Consider the following 21,714-nt stretch of genomic DNA (forward strand, 5'->3'; position numbering starts at 1 on the left):
TCACATGATCTCACTTACATATGGAATCTAATGAACAAAATAGGTCCAGAGACATAGATGCTTGGAACAGGCTCACAGATCTCAGAGGGAAGGAGGTGGGTGACAAGAGATTATTCAAAGAACTTATATGTATAGCCCATGGACACAGACAATAGTGTGGTGAAGACCTGAGGTGGGGTGGGGGCTGATGGAAGGGGACAAAGAGGGCAAATGGGGGACATCTGTACAACTGTCAACAATAAAAAATAAATTAAAAAGTGAAATGATCATACATTTAAAAGATAATGGTTATAAACACTTCTAAAGCTTTAAATAAAGAGCTTTCATGAGGCAAAGTGCAAGCACCCCCCCCCCCCCAATCCCTAGGATCCAGGTTTGAGGATATATACTGCCCCCTCGTGGCCACTGTAGGAAAACCCCTCCATCTTTGGGGGTTGCTAGTGTTCTCTGCATTTGTACATAGTGTGAACTTTCCTCCCATTTGCCCTAATCTCATGTGCCACGCAATCTCAGGGACTCCAGTATGAGTTGTGTGAGCTGCTGCTGCTCTGACTGGGTAGTGGAGAGGGCACAGGTTTTAGAGTCAGACCTAATAGGAATATCAGATCCCCAGTTATTAACTGAGTGATCTTGGGTTAGTGACCTGACCTCCAACTGTCAGTTTCCCCACTAGTGAAATGGAGATAGTAAGAATACCTACTTCATGGGGCTTTGAAGAGTAACAGATAAGCACAGTGCTCGGTGCATATTAAGAGCTCAGAAGAGATCCTTGGGAAACTGTGGGTACATAAGGACTTCTGACTCCTTCACTCATGGGTCAGTCAGGCTTGGATGGGTGGAGGTGGGATGGAATAGGGGTGGAGGGTGACTGAAAGCCCCAACCCCTATCAGAGCAACTTCAACTTCACAACTGCTCTATTCCTTCCCCACTACCTTCTCAATGGCTTGGAGCAGTGTATGAACAGGAACTATTACCCACCTGACAGATGGGGAGACCACTGCCCAGACACTAGAAGCAAACTGCTAAGAGTCACAGAGAGCTGAGGCAGCCAATTGGGCATCCTAGCAGTTCAGTTGGGTTTTCTGCACCCAGGTCTCCCAGGAGGCTGTGCAGCATGAAGCATGGTCCACTGGGAAGGATGCCTATGCAATTCTTTTAGGGAAAGACAGTGCACCTTACCTGAGGCCGCTCCTCGCCTAGGGCAGCTCTACGTTGGGAAACCCAAGGCCTGGATTCCAGTCTGGCTTGGCACACACAAGTTTGAGACTTTGACCTTCCTCATAAGACTGACCCCCCACCCCACCCTGTTTCTCGCCTGGCTGGGCCCCGTCAAGGACACCATCCAGAGCTGCTTTCACCTCCAGTCCCCTACACACAACCCCTCACTGCATGCCAGGCTGGCACCACTTTTGAGAGGAGTCAGCCCTGCCAGAGGGAATTCGAGATAATAACTTGGTCTGTGGAAATCTCTGGCTCCATAAACAAACTCCTGTTGGAGAATGTGGGGCTGGAGGGGAGAGTTGGATACCACCTGATTCTCAGGAAGCAAGGGTTGGGTCTTGGTGCCCACAGGCTCCTTCCATGTATGGGGTGGAGGAGTATCTTTTCCTTTAGTCCATATTCATGTAGAGTCTTGTCCGAGGCCCCTGCTCATTGGAGAATGAGAAGCAGCTTCCTTTTGCTGAGAGGTCTGGGTCCCTTTGGTGATGAGGGGGGCTAGCTCTCTGCTGGTCCCTGGCATCCTATCCTATACCTCTGGGATCTCCTAAAATCTCTTCCCTATTTGCAGCACCAACTCCCACCACCCTCATCCTCTTACTTGGATTGCTCCCACAGCTGTTGGCTGGGCCTCTTAACTGTTAGTCCTCCAATCCCTGGGCAAAGTAAGGTCAACAGCCACATCCAGACTGCTGCTGTTTTCGTACAACCCACAAGCTAAGAATAGTTTACACATTTTTAAAAGGTTGGGCAAAATAAAAATAGTATCTTGTGATGTAAAAATTACATGAAATTCTGATTTCAGTGTCTATAAAATTGTTCAGAACAGTCATGCTCACTCACTTGTATACTGTCTGTGGCTGCTTTCATACTACAAAGGCAGAGTTGGGTAGTTGCAACAGAAACTCTAAGGTTCACAAAGCCTGAAATGTTTGCTATCTGGTCCTTTACAGAAAATGTTTGCTGGCTTCTGCTCTAGATCCTAAATCCAGCTGAGCCACACTCTGCTTAGGATCCCTCAGTAGCTCCTTGTAGCTCTCAAGTTGACCTACCTATCTCTTCAGCTTCATCACCTGTCCTTCCAGTTGTCAGCCCATTCTGGTAGACCTCTTCCTCAAACCATACCCCGGGGCTTGCCTCATGCCCTTTACCTTCACTTAACTTGCCTCTCTCTTCCAAATGGTTGTCTGCCATCTCCAGACTCAGCTCAAATGTTTCCTCCTGTTTTCCTTCCCCATCAGGGGTCCTTCCCCCAAGCACAGGAGCTAACCCAGTCCTAACACATCACAAGAAAATCTTCATATAAATCTTCAGCTTTTAATAAGACTAATGACCTATTTGTGCCAGACAAACCTATTGCATTATACATATATTCAGGTATGTGTCCCCTACTGAATTACTAACTAAAGAACAGCCCACATCTGCTCCCACAGCCTTAGTACAAGGCTGGTGCTAAATAGGCACACAAGTATTCACCTGAAGAGGCCGGCTTAGCATTCTAAATTTTTACTTGACTAGTATTATGGAGAAAAAAGATGCTTACATATTTTCCAGATAGCAAGTGTCATTTTTATACACTTTCAGCACCTATGATAGATTGGGTACCTCTAAGTATGTTATCTCATTTAATCATTAACACCCTGGTGAGATAGGTTTATACCTCCATTCCATTCCACCACTTGGTAAGTTGTTATGTGACAGAGCTAGAATCTGAAATCAGGCTTCCTGCCTCCTGCTGATTTCAAGATGCTCTCAATGTACAGTTCACCTACAAAACTCACTGATTAAAAGATGTAACAGATGCTTGTGGGCTTCCTGTTGGGTATAGGGCCATTGACTCTGTGCTAAATCGGTCCAGATAAGGTGTTTTGTAATTCATCTCTTCCCTCTAGCTGTCTATTCCCATTGCTGTACCTGACACCTTTCAAGGCAGACTGTCAGGGTCAGGACCAAAAGGTAGGTAGCCATGCTCTGTGAAAATTAAGTGCTGGGTTTGTGAAGTCATTTCTCAAATCTCCTGTTGCCCTGGGACTCGTGGCTTGTTTTGGAGCAGAAGGAATTTGGAAGTTTGGCCTCTGTGCTGGAGGGGTGCCAATGCAAAGGGCTAAACTAATGTTAAATGGTGATGCACTGCCTGGCTGGTGTGGCTCAGTGGTTGAACATCGACCCATGAACCGAGAGGTCGCCAGTTTGATTCCTGGTCAGGGCACATGCCCAGGTTGTGGGCCCGATCCCCAGTGGGGGACATGCAGGAGGCGGCCAATTGATGTTCCCTCTCATCGATGTTTCTATCTCTCTCTCCCTCTCCCTTTTTGTCTCTCTAAAATCAATTAAGAAAAAAAAAATGGTGGTGCACCTGCCTTAAAGAAGCCTAAAGAATGCTCCCAGGGGTTGCTGGGATAATCCCTGAACAATGTGCATATTTTTTTGACTATTCAAACAGAAGTCCAATGCTCAGAGACAAAGGGAGCCGATATGGCTGCTGCAGTCCTGGGAGAAAGCAACACTGGAAATATAAGTCTACCTGAGACTCTCAACCAGAGAGAAGGCATTGGGGCTACACTGCTCATACATAGAGGCTACAATATGAACCTGGCAGGAGGAGCTTACTCTCTGTCCTCTGCCATCATGGTGGATAACTAAAGTGACTATCACCAGACAGGCTCAGTGACATGGTATGTGTCCCCTGGACTCTAAACAATGGAATTCTGTAAAGCCACCAACCCCTTTGCTAGGTCTAGAACTGATGGTACTGAGAACCACTAAAATAAGTTCAGCTTGACAGACCTCTGAGTTTTTGGCAAAAGACTCAGATAAGATAGCTGGGTTCAACACAACACGTGTGCTTCTAGATACGATGTACCAATTCAATGTTTGGTACTTCAGACTGAGAAATTTGCTTATGTATTTCCAAAGACTGTGATCAGTCTGGATTAAGAAAGTGAGGTGCATCTGACGTTACAGGCATTTTCAGGAGGGGGTGGATAACTGGGACAACTGAGGCTATGACTAAGTGCCATAAAGCTGGTTTCAGGCTAAAATCCTGGTCTATTCAAATCAAGCCCAATGTTCCCCTAAGGCCCAAGCAATCACAGTGAAGGTGTGAGAAGCCTCTGCAAATACATGACTGAATTGCTAGTGACCATGCAGTCAACATCTGACTGCACAGAGACACTTCATACAGAGAGATCAGAGGACAGGGGATTTCTGACACACACATGCTTTGGATGTATCAATACAGGACAGTATGTGAGGCTGTAAGATCATCAGGAAGTTGGGAATACGTATGATTTATCTGCTGGCAAATGATTCTCCACCCCACCTAATCATTCTTTCATCTTAGTGCATCTTGAAGTTCTCAGTCCTGAACATCAAAGTAGTCAATTACCGCCTCCTTTGCTATTTTCTGTAAGTTATTGCTCCCAGGATTCCTGAAAAGCAAACAAAAAATAATCCATCTTTTCTTTCTGGAGGAAACCAGATTCACATCTTCAGAAAGTTAAGGATCAGCGGATTTATCATTTGCAAAGCTCTGCTAAGACAGTGGGGTCTACATGAGCTGAGAACTGTTGAAATTTGGTGATGAGCACACAGCAGTTCACTATATTAATATACTTTCTTTACTCTTAAAATGTTCTACCATACCGTTTTATACAAAAATAAAGTAAGCACAGGAAAAAAAAAGATAGCATGGCATAAACAGGTCAATGACTATACATGGTTATGCCCAGGTGGTGCTGGGCACAGCTGTGGAATAACATAAAATAATCCAACCATTTCCAAAACCATTGCCCATGTAGACAGGCAATCTACACTGTCTGGAATCTAGGCCAACTGCTTCCCAGAGACGATCAGACTGACATCGAGGAGCTATACAGCCCCCAGATGCTCCTGCTGGGGCTGTGCCCAACGGGCGACAGCTAGCTGCCCTATCTAGTCCCAGGGGAACACCAATTGCTTTGACTTTGAAAACTGCTCTACCCACCCTCCCAGAGGTTTTGTATAAGAGGTATGCCAGGGCTGCAGGGCTTCTGTGTGGAAGGTCAGAACAGGAGTAGGGAGACCTGTGGGTTTCAGAGCAACTTTCAGCAATGCTACTTCATCAGAGTAGGGCAGCCAGCTTCCCTCCTGACCAGGGAGAGGAGGGAAGGATGGTATTCCTTCCTTGCTCCTGTCTGAGAAAAAAACCTGGCAAACTTGCTGCTGCTTGCCAATGTGGCTTTCTTTTCTCCTTAAATCATGAATACGTTTTTGTTGTAAAAATGACTCATATCATAGGGAAATAGCGCAAAACATGAAAGTCCTGCTCTTTACTGCCAACTTTCCCCACCAATGCCACCTCCAACCAGAATAACAGTTGTGAATTGTATGCTGTTCCTCAATCATCTGATGTGTCAAGCTGAATCCACTTCCCAGGGTCTCCATCTATATCATGGAAATTATGTCCAGTGACTGCTCTCCCTTCAGGGAAAGTAGGCATAATAAACATCAAATTGGGACCCCTCTGGCGTGACCAATGTGTCTGACATCCAGTCAAACCTTACATATTTGAACACGTTACCCCAAGGCCAGGCCTTAGGAGGCCACCAATGGCTGGTGTGGCCCAGGATAGCTCAGCTCTGCTGGCTTCTCTGAACAGGCAGGGGCCCTTTGGAAAGCAGCTGAAGAATCCTTACTTATCTGACTGTCTGTGATGAGGAATTGGAGGTGGAGGCCGTGACTGCATTTCCTTTTCAAGTACACCTGTCAGCGTGGTAGGAGGACAAATGGACTTCCCTCTGATAAAAGTCAGAACATAAAATATTGAAAAGTGAGAACTGTTTGTGGAGACAGGCAATAGTTGGAAATCCAGTCCATGACTTTGGCACTATAATGCTACTGAGCACTCTCTGATATTACCTGTCTCTGCTCAGGCATGGTTACCTCTGTTTAACCCTCATCCCTCCCACCCACCTCTGCTGGGCCAGTTACCTGCTTTTTCTCATCTCACACAGAATCCTAAATCTTCCCTGTCCCTTCCTGTCTCACATTACTGCCCCAGAAGGGGAAAAGAGACAGATATGATGGGCAGGCACCCAACCCAGGCCCTCTGGGTCTGTTCCCCCAGCCCGAGGAATGCTGCCTCCAGTGACTGATGTGGATCTGGGCAGATGTGAGGCTTGTATTCTTTAGGTGGGTCTGTCCTGTGGACTGAGGCTTTGCTCTCAGGTTTGGACCCTTATATCATCTCAGAATGGCTGTTACAGAAGCAGATTTTCCAACTATTCTTCCAAGAGAGGAAGTAAGAAAAGCAAATATTGACAGACTGCTTCTTGGGTCCAGTTTATCCCACCAAGCAGTCCCGCCTATGATGGCAAAATCAACCCACCTGACTGCAATGACGACGACGTTGCGCTTTGGTTCACTGTCATAGCTTACACTCTCCAGGCCATACACTTGGGCCAGGTCATGGATGATCCGGCGGTGGTCTCTGTTCATAGGAGGGAAGAAGTGGCTCTTCTTAATATTCTTTCCCTGTATTAAGGGAAAAGAGAATGATTGATAAAATCATCTTGAAAACTGAGTATGCTTAAAAAGGTCCTTCCCACCCACTCACCCCCACCCCCTTGTCCAGAACAGTCTGGGTCAATTAAGAGGTGGCTGAGTTTTAGAAGCTTGCAGTATACAGCATTTCACTGACTGCCAAGCAAGCCAAATGGTTTGGGAGGATGAGAGCTGATGCACTTCATCTACTGGTGAGCCACACAGTGTAAGTTGCCCAGGGTTAGGGACAAAGGGTAAGTGAACTAAGACTTATACAGACAGTGACTGGTTCTTCCTGAGGGGGCCTATAAGTGGGGAGTGAGTGATAATTCCAAGAAAAGACTAAATAAATTTAAGACTTATAAAACAAGAAAATCTCATTTCCTATAAAAGTATGTTCTGCACTAAAAATCATGTGTACACAGAAGCAGACATAAGCAGAAAAATACATTTGCTCAGGATTCCTAATTAGGAAAGGAACAATGATTCCATTTCCTCCTTTGTGTCAGTATCCTGCTGGGAAGTGGAAACAAAGGGTGGAAGGGAAGGGAGCCAAGACACGTGGTGGGAAGGAAACCTTCATTTGATATGAAGCTAAAGCAACATCTCATCCTCACTCCGAGTCCCCACTGAATGAAGAGGGGGCCACTGCGGGGCTGGCTGCTTCTGACTAAGACTTCTTTTGCTTAAAGCTACCTCAACACCCCTGTCTGCCTCCAGGACAGAGGCCTCACTCTCTTGAGACTCCTGAGGGAGTCTATGCTATTACTCTTCAGCTCCAGCCACTCACCTTTTTATCTTTACCCAAGGGTTTCTTTCCTGCCTTTGGGGTAGTAAAGAACTGCTGTGTCCTATTATATAATAGCCCTTCAGAGATCTGAGTGTCCAGCATGTCTCCTTAAGTATCTCGCACAGTCATTCAACTATCACTATTGAAACCCCTCATCCAGGCTTCTTCACCATTCTTAGGCACTGAACTAGGTTTTTTATTTACATGTAATTTGACTACAGTTACCTTTCCTGAACCAGGATGGGGCTTCTGTGGATATTATTATGGTTGGGCTTTTGGGAAAGATAAGGATCCTCAAAATGGAGCTGTGAATTTTATCTACAACTATTCGATACCAACAGTGTTTGATTTTTTATCAAGCTGGCCTTAGAGACATGTCCAACTGGATGTTTTGACTTCAACCTTATTCACGGCTTCCACAAGGGCTTCCATTTCCTTCTCAACGTCACTGACAAACTTTAAGTCCTTCCTGAAATGAGAAATCACTACAGTTAACTTCATCTGTTCCTGCTCTTTAAAAATTCTTCCTGCCCACCCTATCTGCCTGTAAGGTGCAGACAATGGACAATGTGGGCAGAAAAACTGCAGAGGTCAGGAATTGTCAGATAACAGAATGTTGATCGTGATTGAACTAAGAGAAAACAAATATAAAAAAGGAGGAGATGGAAAAGAAATAGCCACTGGAGGGCAAGAAGACAGGTGGACAATAAGAGCTGTTACTGCCCAAGTGAGGACACAAATGACTGAGACCTGGGTAGACAGAGGTGTGATGTGGCTAGAGAATTTAGGCTAATCCAGCCCTAGGGAGGCCTGAACTCCTATCATAGGGGACACAAACGCAAACACATGCATACATGCACATCCCCCAAGTTAAATTCTTCAAGGAGATAGTTCTGAGAAACTGAGAGAAGGATTTTTATTAATCATACAATCTCTTGTAATAGATATATAAACTTTAACTGGTTCAATCACAGAGGAGTACATATTATTTACATCTTATAAGACCGAACATTCTTGTAAGCCACAATTAAGAAAGTAGGTAATAAGTTACATACCTGGCATCTTCTTTCAAACTGTCACTAAATTTTGAGGCTGAAGAACGTACATTGAAAGGATCAGAATCATCGCTGATATGAAATGCCTCTGCTAACCGCCTGAAAGTAAGAAAGAGGTATGTAAATAAAAGGAAAGGAAGGTGGGGAAAACTATCTTACAGTAACACAGAGTGCTCATCATGTCCTAAGTTCTTTATACATTAATGATCAAATTTCAGTAACCCGGATTATTAAGGAAAGAACAATAACAACTTGGGACAACATACAGTGTTGTCTTCACAGAAGAAAATAAATAAGACAGATTTATGTGGGACCAAGCAAGCCATAGGCTAACACTGGGGACTTAGATTTTTTTTGGTGAAGAGGAGGCTGAGGATTGAGAGTACTAGAAATGGTCAGTGAGGAATGACATTCTCTGAGGTTTCACCAAAACATCAGATAAACTAGACCTATAAACATTAAAATTAATATCACATTATAGAAAGTCTGGAAAATAAAGAATTCTATTAACAACATAAGCACTGCATTTTAGTATATTTCCTTTCAGATTTTTTGCCTCTATAAATACACTGCAATCAGGGTATGTAAAACTTTGCATCTTCTTCAATCCTATCATTATATGATTAACTTTCCTCATATTACTATTTGGTTTTCACACAATTTTTTGTTTCTGTTTTTTTAAATTTTTTTCTTTATTAATTTTAGAAAGAGAGAGAAAGGGAGAGAGAGAGAGTTAGAAACATCAATGAGAGAGAACATCGACTGGCCGCCTCCTGCATGCCTCCCACTGGGGATCGGGCCCACAACGTGGGCATGTGTCCTGACTGGGAATTGAACCAGCGACCTCTTGGTGCATGGGTCGATGCTCAACCACTGAGCCATTCCAGCCAAGCCACACATACTGTTTTAATAGCTGCAGAATCACCTGGCGGGTATGGCTCAGTGGTTGAACATCGACCCATGCACCAAGAGGTCGCTGGTTCGATTCCCAGTCAGGACACATGCCCACGTTGTGGGCCCGATCCCCAGTGGGAGGCATGCAGGAGGCGGCCAGTCGATGTTCTCTCTCATTGATGTTTCTAACTCTCTCTCTCCCTCTCCCTTCCTCTCTAAAATCAATAAAGAAAAAAAAAAAATAGCTGCATAATCCTCTAATTATGTACACCCCATAATTTACTTAAACATTCCCCATTTAGGGCTCTTTAACAGTTCTCCAGTTTCTCAATATTATAAGTGACAGAATTAATAACTTTGGACAAAAAGCTTTTCAGACCCTTGGTCATCACATTCTAAAATGGCCTCCAAAACTACCCATTTGTGTTTTGACCAACAGTGCGTGAGTCTCATGGCATCTCACCAACACCCGGGTAATGTCTTTTAAAAAATCTTTTTTAATCTTTATTGTTGAATGTATTACATAGATGTTCCTCATTTTTACCCCACTGACCCCCTCCTCCCCACTCCCATCCCCCTCCTGCCTTTCCCCATACTGTTGTCTGTGTCCATTGGTTATGCATATATGCATATAAGTTCTTTGGTTTATTTCTTCCCACACCCCCCAACCCCTTTCCCTTTGAGGTTTGTCAGTCTAGCAACCAATTTGTACTTCTTAATCCCTTCACCTTTTTCACCCATTCCCACAACCTCCCTTCCATCTGGCAACCAACAAAATATTCTCTGTATCTATGAGAATGTTTCTGTTCTGCTTGTTCATTTAGTTTGTAGATTCAATTATCGATAGATATATATTCATTGGCATTTTGTTTTTATCTTTTTCTTCAAGAAGACCCTTCAACATTTCATATAATAATGGCTTGGTGGTGATGAACTCCTTTAGCTTTTCCTTGTCTGGGAAACTCTTTATATGGCCATCGATTCTCTTTGTCTTGAACCGTTTGCATTTTGATGATGATGTGTCTTGGTGTGGGCCTCTTGGGGTTCATCTCATTTGGGACTCTCTGTGCTTCCTGGACTTGTATGTCTGTTTCCTTCACCAACTTGGGGAGGTTTTCTGCCATTATTGTTTCAAAGAGGTTCTCTCTCTTCTCCTTCTGGCACCCCCAAGATGCGAATGTTGGCACGCTTGAAGTTGTCCCAGAGGCTCCTTACACTATCCTCATTTTCTTGGATTTTTTTTTTTCTTTTTGCTGTTCTGATTGGGTGTTTTTCACGTCCTTATATTGCAAATCAATGGTTTGCGTCTTGGCTTTACCTACTCTACTATTGAATCTGTGTAAATTATTCTTTATTCCAGTTAGTGCCTCCTTCATTTCTGACTGGTCCGATTTTATGGTCTTGAGGTCCTCATTAAGTTCGCTGAGGTTCTCACTAAGTCCACTGCGCATCCTTATAAGTAGTGTTTTGAACTCAGCATCTGTTAGGTTGCTTATTTCCATTTCACTTAGTTCTTTTCCTGGGGTTGTGTTCTGTTCTTTCATTTGGGACCTGTTTCTTTGTCTCCTCATTTTGGCTGCCTCCCCGTGTTTGTTTCTGTGTATTACTTAACGAGAGGTATGGGGCTAGCTGAGACCAGATGCTGCCTGTTTGAAGAATTTAGGAAAACCTGAAGCAGGATCCAACACAGGCCAATCCTTTGGTAAAGCAACTGGCAACAGCTTGAATGGGCCTGAAAGCTGAGTGGGGCGGGGCCTCAGGGAATCACCAGGGCGGGGCAAACAGTGTGAACCAGGTTGCTGGAGTCCCAGATATGGCGACTGTCTGCCGCTCCAGGGAAGGGCCCACCAAAGGAACAAATGCCTCTGACTGCTCGACTGTCCCGGAGAAAGCCCCCTCTCCAGTCCTTGCTCCAGTGCCAAACAGCTCAGTTCTTCCCTGTATGTCTCTGGCACCCCTTGAGCTGTCTCCCCGGCAAGCTGAGAGGGAGTGAGTCTGATGAGTCCAGTTAAGTCCGTAAGCGGCCCCACCCCCCTTTTTTATCCTCACTCGAGGACATTTTTCCGTTGAGATAGAGTGGGAGAGAGAGAGAGGAAGAGAGAGAGAAACATTGTCGTGAAAGGGACACATTGAGTGGTTGCCACCCGCACGACCAACCAGGGCTGGGGACAAACTGCAACCGAGGCACGTGCCCTTAGCGCGAACCGAACCCGGGTCTCTCTGGACCACAGGTCGATGCTCTAACTGCTGAGCCAAACTGGCCAGGGCATGAGCGGGCCCTTTAAGGAGCTGCCTGAGGCTCCAGCTGCCTCAGCTTCCCTGAGCCTCAGTTTCCGCTGGTTTTCCAGCCAGAAGTTATGGGGACTTCTCTTCCTGGCACTGGAACCCAGAGCTGGGCACCTGGTTGGGACCGGGACCCCTCAGTTCTCAGGGAGGACCCTCCCGGCCGAGGTATCCTCCTGACTTTTATCCGCCACATGTGGGTGTGGGACCAGCCCGACTGCCTCTGCCCCCCCTACCAGTCTGGATGCGGCTGCAGCTTTAATTCCGTAGTTGTAGGACTTCCATTCAGCTTGATTTCAGGCGGTTCTGAATGATGATTGTTCTGTAGTTTAGTTGTAACTTTGATGTGGTTGTGGGAGGATGCGATATCGTGTTTACCTACGCCACCATCTTGATCAGAAGTCCCTCTCTCTTTTTCTTTTTTAAGACAATTAAAATTCAGCTCAGCATTTACTACAATTTTCATTTATATTGAGACTAGGGTCTCTTGCAAGCTTAATGTGTGTAAGAATCTGGATTACTATCGCTAGATTTTATAATTTTTCAAAAGAAACGTAATTTTCTAATTTTCAAGAGAATTCCTAAGGACTCCTCCTTAGGAACATTTTTTGATGTTTTAACTAGTTGGCCACTAATTCAAATTTAAACACCAATAAAACATGTCTATGGGAAAATCTAGCCTTCCAGTTTTTCATTTCAGTATATATTTGCAACTTCAAATGGCATTTTTCTCTTTTAAATTTGCATTTCTTTTTTTTCTTAGGTCAGTGGGTATTTAAAAAAAATATATAGTTAGAGTCATTATGTCATCACCCTAAGACTGAGGAAAAATTCAAAAGGCTTTCAGAAATAGAGAGTCAGTTCTAATCAATAAATGACATTTACTGAGCAACTATTATGTGCTAGGCTTGTGCCAAGAGCTTTATGCAGTTCATCCTTAGTTTTAATGTTTCAATCCTCATAACAACTATTATTATTAATTATTATTTTTATTATTTTAATTTTTTATCCTCACCTAAGGACATTTTTGCATTTATCTTCAGATAGAGCGGGAGGGAGAGAGAGAGAAGAAGAGAGAGAGAAACATCAACGTGAGAAAGATATATCGAGTGGTTGCCACCCACACGACCCCAACCGGGCTGGGGAAAAACTGCAACCGAGGTACATGACCCTAGTGGGAACCAAACCCAGGACTCTCTGGTCCTCGGGCCGAGCTCTAACCACTAAGCAAACCAGCCAGGGCACAACTATTATTATTTTAAAAAATTTTTTTCTTTATTGATTTTTTAGAGAGAGAAGGGAGAAGGAGAGAGATACAGAAACATCGATGAAAGAGAACATTGACTGGCTGCCTCCTACATATCCCCCACTGGGGATCGGGGCCACAACCTGGGCATGTGCCCTGACCGGGAATTGAACTGGTGACCTTGGTGCATAGGCTGATGCTTAACCACTGAGCCACACCATCCGGGCATAACAACTATTATTATAGGTAATAATAAGAGGTAGATACTGTTATTGCCACCATTTCCACCATTTTTATTTTTATTAAAAAAATTTTTTTTTCCTTTATTAATTTTAGATAGAGAGGAAGGGAGAGGGAGAGAGAGAGATAGAAACATCTATGAGAGAGAACATTGATTGGCTGCCTCCTGCATGCCCCCCCACTGGGGATTTGGCCCACAACCTGGGCGTGTGCCCTGACTGGGAATTGAACTGGCGACCTCTTGGTGCATGGGTCGACGCTCAACCACTGAGCCACACCAGCTGGGCCATTCCTATCATTTTTTTTTTTTTTTTTTTTTTTATCCTCACCCGAGGATATTTTTCCATTTCTTGTACAGATAGAGTGGGAGGGAGAGAGAAGAAGGGAGAGAGAGAGAGAAACATCGACGTGAAGGGACACATCGAGTGGCTGCCACCCGCACGACCAACCAGGGCCGGGGACAAACTGCAACCGAAGTACGTGCCCTTAGCGGGAACCGAACCCGGGTCTCTCCGGACCGCAGGCCGACGCTCTAACCGCTGAGCCAAACCGGCCAGGGCCCTATCATTTTTAAAGAAAATTAAAGCACAGAAAAAATATGTGATCACATAGTTAAATGATTTTGAGAGGCGAGAATTCAAATCCAAGCAATCTGACCCTAGAGCTCTGGCTCTACCTATTGTACAATACTGTCTATCAACTATATAAAGTTCATTTCTATGTTTTAAAAGACCACCTGTGGCCCTGGCCAGTTTGGCTCAGCGGTTAGAGCGTCGGCCTGTGGTCCAGAGAGACCCAGGTTCGGTTCCCGCTAAGGGCACATACCTCGATTGCAGTTTGTCCCCAGCCATGGTTGGGTTGTGCAGGTGACAACCACTCAATGTGTCCCTTTCACGTCAATGTTTCTCTCTCTCTCTCTCTCCCTCTCTCACCCTCCTACTCTATCTGAACAAAAAAATGGAAAAATGTCCTCGGGTGAGGATAAAAAAAAAAAAAAAAAAAAAAAAAAAAAAGACCACCTGTGTTTTCACTACAACATTTCTGAATACTCAGGACTCAGTTCAAATTTTAAAGCTGAGAACACTGTAACAAATGGTTCTTAAAGGGCAAGAGTTTTGAACAGCAGTTATTACAAACTTACCAAAGGGGTCAAACCAAGAGCAATTTGGGCAGTGGTATTAATCATCACATTACCTTCTACACTGATAGCCACTTAAAGAAGGGTACTGTTAACAACTGTTGAAAGTACAACTTCAACATAAAACAGAACTATACTTTGTCTGTTTCTATTTAATTTTTCTTTTTTAATCCTCACCTGAGGATATTTTTACATTTATCTTCAGACAAGAGTGTGAGGGAGAGAGAGAGAAAGAAAGATTGATGTGAGAGAGACACATCGATTGGTTGCCACCTGCACAATCTCAACTGCTGCCAGGGATGAACCACAACTGAGGTTTATGTACCCTTGGCTGGAATCAAACCCGGGATTCTTTGGTCCGCAGGCCCATGCTCTAACTGCTGAATCAAACTGGCCAGGGCTCTGTTTAACTTTTTATCTTGAAAATTTTCAAAGACAAGTTACAAGAATATTACAATTAACTCCTACATACTGTTCACCTAAATTCTCCAATTGTTAATATTTTTACAGGGCCAAACTTTATTTATTTATCCTCACCCGAGGACATTTTTCGATATTTTGTTCAGATAGAGTGGGAGGGAGAGAGAGAGAGAAAGATTGATGTGAAATGGACACATCAAGTGGTTGCCACCCACACGACCCAACCAGGCCCGGGGAAAAACTGCAACTGAGGCACATGCCCTCAGCGGGAACCGAACCTGGGTCTCTCCGGACCACAGGCTGATGCTGTAACCGCTGAGCCAAACCGGCCAGGGCTTGTTTGTTTGTTTATCCTCATCCGAGGACATTTTTGCATTTTTCCTCAGATAGAGCGGGAGGAAGAGAGAAACATTGATGTGAGAGAGACACATCGAGTGGCTGCCACCCACACGACCCCAACCGGGGCCTGGGACAAACTGCAACTGAGGTATGTGCCCCCACAGCAGCAACTGAACCAGGGACTCTTTGGTCTGCGGGCCGACACTCTAACCGCTGAGTCACACTGGCCAGGGCCAGGGCCAGGGCCATATACCTTTTAATCAATCTTTGTTGGAACCAGAAAGCTTGCCAGTTATTGAATAATTGTTGCTTAATCTGATAAAAGGTACCCTCAAATAACTTTCAGCAAACATCACATTTACTAGTAAAATAGTTAAAGCTTTCCCTATGAGACTGGGGACAATAAGTCAGGAATATCTACTATCAACTTCCATTCAACACTGTACTGAAGACCCTAGCCAGTGCAAGAAGACAAGAAAAAAAGAAGTTAAAAACTGGGGGATAAAAGTCCTGGCTGGGTGGCTTGGTTGGTTGGAGCATCATCCTGTATACCAAAAGGTTGCAGGGGTTCAATTCCCAGTCAGGGCACATACATAGGTTATGGGTTCAATACCCAGTTGGGGCACAATAGAGAGACAACCAATTGATGTTTCTCACATCGATGTTTCTCTCTCAACATATCCTCAGGTGAGGATTAAAAGAAAATAAATGGAAAGAAATAAAAGCACTACTACTATTATTGTAATAAAACTACTATTATTAGAAGGGGACATGACTGTATACATGCAAGATTTAAAAGAAGTTATAAACTTTTAGAAATAACTAAATTTAGCAAGGTTGTGAATACAGGGCAACAAACGTTAACTATTTCTACATAACATTAACAAGCAATTAGAAAATTAAAATTTAAAAGTGGTAAGAAAAAATACATTTATAATAGTGTTAAAACATCAAATAGCAAAGAACAAATCTACTGAAAGATGTACAAGATCTATATACAGGAAACTATAAGATAGCACTGAAAGAAATCAAAGAAGACATGAATAAATGTAAGGAGACACCCAGCTCATGGGTTAGAAGACTCAGTATTATAAAGATATCAAATCTCCCCAAAGTAATCTATAAATTAAATACTAAATCAAAATCCTGGCAGATTGTTTTCTGGTAGATATTGATAATTTAATTCTAAAATTTAAGTGAAAATGCAAATGGATAAGAATAGCCAAGACAATCATGAAAAATCATAATTAAAGATATATACTTTTAAAAAAATCCTCACCCAAGGATATTTTTCCATTTATCTTCAGATAGAGTGGGAAGGAGGGAGAGAGAGAGAGATAGAGAAATATTGATGTGAGAGAGACACATTGATTGGCTGCCTCCTGCACGACCCCAATCAGGGCCAGGAATGAACCACAACCAAGGTACATGCCCTTGACTGAAATCGAACCTGTGACTCCTTGGTCCGCAGGCTGATGCTCTAACTGCTGAGCCAAATCGGCCAGGGCAAAGAGATATACTTTAAAAAAAAAATGTTTCTATCTATTTATTTATTTTTAATCCTCACCTGAGGATATTTTTCTATTTATCTTCTGATAGAGTGGGAGGGAGAGAGAGAGAGAGAGAGAGAGAGAGAAAGGGAGAGAGAAACATCAATGTGAGAGGGACACATTGTTTGGTTGCCTTCTGCACGATCCAGACCAGCGCAGGAAACAAACCGCAACCAAGGTATATGCCCTTGACTGGAATCGGACCTGAGACTCATTGGTCTGCGGGCTGATGCTCTACCGCTGAGCCAAACCAGCCAGGGCTATTTATTTTTATTTTTTAGGGAGAGAGAGATAGAAACATAAATGTGAGAGAAAAACATCAATCGGCCGCCTCCTGCACGCCCTCCACTGGAGATTAAGCATGCAACCCAGTTGACTGGGAATGAAACCTGGACCTCTCAGTCCATGGGACGACGCTCAATCCACTGAGCCACACCAGCCAGGCCAGAGATATACTTAACAGATATTAAGACTTGTTATAATGGTACAATAATTAAGATGGTGTGATATTACTGCAATGGAACAGAATGAGCTCAGAAATAGACCCACACATAATATAAATATTTTTTAAAAGGTTTTTCACTTTTAAAAGATGTTTTGTTTTTTTTTAATCCTTACCCGAGGACATTTTTTTCATTTTTTGTTCAGATAGAGCAGGCGGGAGAGAGAGGAAGAGAGGGAGAGAGAGAAACATTGATGTGAAAGGGACACATCGAGTGGTTGTCACCCGCACGACCCAACCAGGGCCAGGAAAAAACGGCAACCGAGGTACATGCCCTTAGCAGGAACCAAACCCGGGTCTCTCTGGACCGCAGGCTGACGCTCTAACCACTGAGCAAAACTGGCCAGGGCTTTTTATTTATTTTTTAATCCTCACCCAAGGACATTTTTACATATTTTGTTCAGATAGAGTGGGAGGGAGAGAGAGAGAGAGAGAAAAACATCAACATGAAAGGGACACATCGAGTGGTTGCCACCCACACAACCCAACTAGGGCCGGGGACAAACTGCAACTGTGGTACATGCCCTTAGTGGGAACCGAACCCAGGTCTCTCTGGACCACAGGCGGACACTCTAATGGCTGAGCCAAACCGGCCAGGGCGGGCCAGGGCTTTTTAAAGATTTTTTTATTGATTTTTTTTTCAGGGAGAGGGAGAGAGAGAAACATTGATGTAAGGGCAATATGGATATTTGATTTAAGACAAAGGTAGCACTACAGAGCCCTGGCCAGTGTGGCTCAGTTGGTTGGGCATTGTCCTGTGCACCAAAAGGTTGTAGGTTTGATTCCAGGTCAGGGCACATGCCCAGGTTGCAGGCTTAATCACCAGTAGGAGGCATGCATGAGGCAGCCAATTGATGTTTCTCTCTCTCTAAAAATCAATCTTAAAAATCTTTAAGTAAATAAATAAATAAAGGTAGCTCTACAGAGCACTGAAAAAAGGACATCTTGATAAATGATACTGCTCAAATGAATATTCATATAGAAAAACACTGAATCATGACTGCTTCTTTTTTTTTTAATCCTCCCCCAAGGACATTTTTCCATTTTTTGTTCAGGTAGAGTAGGAGGGAGAGAGAGGAAGAGAGAGAGAGAGAAACATCGATGTGACACATGTGAAAGGGACACATTGAGTGGCTGCCACCCGCACGACCAACCAGGGCCAGGGACAAACTGTAACCGAGGTCCACGCCCCTAGTGGGAACTGAACCCGGGTCTCTCTGGACCTCAGGCCAATGCTCTAACCGCTGAGCCAAACCGGCCAGGGCCATGACTGCTTCTTATACCATGCTCAAAAAAATCAGGTCAGGTCAAATGTAGATCTAAATGTTAAAGGTAAAATAATACAGCTTCTAGACAGTAACACTGAATGTAATCATAACCTCAGATAGAAAGGTATTTCTTAAATAGGACAATAAAAAGCCCTACTCACTAAGGAAAAGACTGATAAACTGGACTTCCTTAAAATTAGAAAATTCTATTTATCAAAAGACACCATAAAGAGAGTGACAAGTTAAGGCATGGATTATGAGAAAAAATATATAAAACCAACAACGGTCTCATATCCAAAATATATAAAGAACTCCTACTAATCAATATGAAAATAATAGACAACACAATAAAAAATATGCAAAAGACTTGACTAGGCACGTCACAAAAGACTGTATCCAGATGGCCAATAGACAGGAAAAGGTGTTCAATCTTACTGGTGATCAGGTAAACAGAAGTTCAAAGCTCAGTGACACCAGGCTATATATCCACGAGAATGGATTAAAATAAAAAATACTGACAATTCTAAGTGCTAACAAAAATGTAGTGCAATGAGCCTGGCTCTGAGAGGTTGCTGGTTCGATTTCTGGTCAGGGAACATGCCCTAGTTGTGGGCTTGATCCCCGGTGTGGGTGTGCAGGAGGCAGCTGATCGATGTTTCTCTCTTATCAATGTTTCTCTCTTCCTTACCCTCTCCCTTCCTCTCTCTCTAAAAAATCAGTAAAAACATATTAAAAAAAAAAAAGTACAGCAACGAGAACTATGACTCTGCTGGTAATTTGGTACAACCATTTTGGACACTGTTTATGAGAAATGAATAAAGCTGAACATATGCATAATCTATTAATAAGCAATTCTACTGTTTCTATTTAATGGAAACAAATACATATATACAGTAAAGCAAATATAATAATTATTTTACAAAGTATTATTTGTAATAGCCCAATACTGACAACAACACATATCTATTAATGGTAGAAAAGAAAAATAGATTATGATATATTAATACAATAAAATATGCGGGGATGAAAATGAACAAAGTACTGCTACATGACAATAGGAATGAATGTCACAAATGTAATAAAAAAAAGCCACACAAAACTAATACAAACTACATGATTTCATCATTTATATAAAGTTAAAAAATAGACAAAACTAATTTAAAGTGTTAGAAGTCAGGATAAGAGGTTATATCTTTGTGGAGTACAAGAGAGAATTCTAGTAATTTTCCATTTCTTGACCTGGTGCTGATTGTAACACTGTATTTACTTGTTACAGATGACTCACTGATCTGTATACTTCTGATCTTCTATGTGTATATTACACTTGAACATAAAAGTTCATTAAAAAAAATTTTAAGCCTTTAATCTCCAGTGGAGCCAGGAAGTCTGCTAGTCATGAATAAATATGGTGTGGCATTCATAAGCTCATGTTTCAGAAATATGCTGAAAGCGCGATAAGTGGTTTATCCTTTGATGCTTCAATTCTTGATAATCAAATTTCTCTTGCTTCCAATAGCAGCAAAAGATTCAGAGAAGGTGCCAAATGAATGCTTGAAGAGTTGCTCCCTCCCACTAGTTTCACAGAGCTCAAGGACAATTAGATACACAGCAGTTGACACTACTTACTTTTTCCTTTCTAAGGCTGAACACTCTTCATCACACTCCAGCCTTGAGAAGCAAATGAAAAAATAAAGTCAGGGCACAGGTTTCAGGGTTTCTATCTAGCAATAAGCTCTTAGTCAACCTGGAAGCAGAGCAGACTCTAGGCCAGAGGATGGCTGGATAAGGTCCTTCTCAAGGGCAGGCCTGTGGGTTTTGAAAGTCTAGGAATCATCAGAAGGGCCTAAGAGTATTCCCTGCCTGCTCAGCCCCCCAAGTGCTCCCAGTGGCCCCCTGACAGCCCCACCTCCACCTCCTGACATAGCTACCACTGGTTCTCTGTTCTCCAGTGGGTTGGGTTGGACACATCTACATCTCTGCTTCCTCTGGCTACTGGCTGAAGTGAGGCTTGGAAATGTCTCCTCTAGTCTCTGTTATACCCTGAGTAGGATTCATTCGATTGGTTATGTGTGACTCTTATTATCAAATATCTGTTGAATACCTACTATGTGTATAGGCTTTATTGTGAGGAACCGAGAAATGAATTGTTCCTGCCCTTTGAGTTTTTTTGTTTGTTTATTTTTTGTTTTTTTAGTCCTCATCCAAAGACATTTTTGCATTTATCTTTAGATAGAGTGGGAGGGAGAGAGGAAGGAAGAGAGAGAGAGAAACATTGATGTGAGAGAGACACATTGAATGGCTGCCACCCACACGACCCCAACCAGGGCCGGGGACAAACTGCAACAAAGGTACATGCCCTTAGCAGGAACCGAACCTGGAACTCCCTGGTCTGCGGGCTGACACTCTAACCACTGAGCCAAACCAGCCAGGGCTGTTCCTGCCCTTTGGAAATTAAGCCTAATAGGAGAAAGAAGGCATAGCCACGCATATAAAAAATTACCTGGCTTGGTGAATTTCCTTCTTAGTAATTAACTTGCTGATCTCCACTGAATCTCCAAGCTGCATGTCTGTTATTTTAGCGGCCATGGAAATAGCAGCTATTCTGAAGTATAAAAAAGAAAGGGAAGAAAAGGCAGTGCAATTTCTCAAGAACTTCCTCATACTAGGCAGCACACAGAAGACTTCTTTCAAGGCATATATCTACTACTCAACAATTTGTGTGGCCTCAAAAACCCATCTATTATAAGCTACTTGCATGCTATGTCATATCTCCTTAATTAGATTCTAAGCAGCTAGCTTCACAGGAAGCGATAAGGTAATCCACTCCTCAGTACCCCCTTGAATACCCAGGCCAATGCTTGGCACTTTGAGGGTATCCAAATTCAGCCACTCTGATGTCTGCATACTCTGAAAGTCCTACCTGCATTGCACATTTCTGCATCTAGTCAGATACACACAATCATCCAACCCTAACACTTTCACCTCTGAATTCAGATCCCTGTGCTAACACATGAATCCCAAGATTTGGGGAGGCTGCAAAGATGGTCAGAAACCCCCACCCAGGGGAAAAGCACAAAACTTGGTCCCAGCTGTGCCACCATAAGTGGTAGGGCATTAAAGCAACTCATGCAAGTGCAGGACATTTTCCCCTCTGATCTCATGGTGTAATAAAACCAAAAGGGAGAGAGAAAGGAAGGAGGAGGAGGAGAAATAAAGAGGTTATTTACAAATTAAAGTTCAGAAAGGA

The 21,714-nt window shown here is 43.3% G+C and overlaps 1 protein-coding gene across 3 annotated transcripts in view; it reads right to left on the reverse strand.

The window, feature by feature from the left end:
- Window positions 1–3,551: 3,551 nt before the first annotated feature.
- NFX1 (nuclear transcription factor, X-box binding 1) overlaps window positions 3,552–21,714 on the reverse strand; it is an 83,200-nt gene continuing 65,037 nt past the window's right edge. For 2 of the 3 annotated variants that reach the window (XM_036260695.1, XM_036260694.1), the window contains exons 18-24: window positions 20,968–21,069; window positions 20,094–20,135; window positions 8,588–8,686; window positions 7,935–8,001; window positions 6,588–6,733; window positions 5,896–5,997; window positions 3,552–4,650 (exon numbers count right to left, since the gene is read on the reverse strand). In XM_036260695.1, the coding sequence (XP_036116588.1) occupies window positions 4,578–4,650; window positions 5,896–5,997; window positions 6,588–6,733; window positions 7,935–8,001; window positions 8,588–8,686; window positions 20,094–20,135; window positions 20,968–21,069 (631 nt within the window). In that variant the 3' untranslated portion in view covers window positions 3,552–4,577. The remainder of the gene's footprint in view (window positions 4,651–5,895; window positions 5,998–6,587; window positions 6,734–7,934; window positions 8,002–8,587; window positions 8,687–20,093; window positions 20,136–20,967; window positions 21,070–21,714) is intronic. The other variant, XM_036260696.1, reaches the window with a different exon arrangement.

The sequence above is a fragment of the Molossus molossus genome, unplaced genomic scaffold (genome assembly GCF_014108415.1).
Source record: "Molossus molossus isolate mMolMol1 unplaced genomic scaffold, mMolMol1.p scaffold_m16_p_14, whole genome shotgun sequence".
Taxonomy (NCBI): domain Eukaryota; kingdom Metazoa; phylum Chordata; class Mammalia; order Chiroptera; family Molossidae; genus Molossus; species Molossus molossus.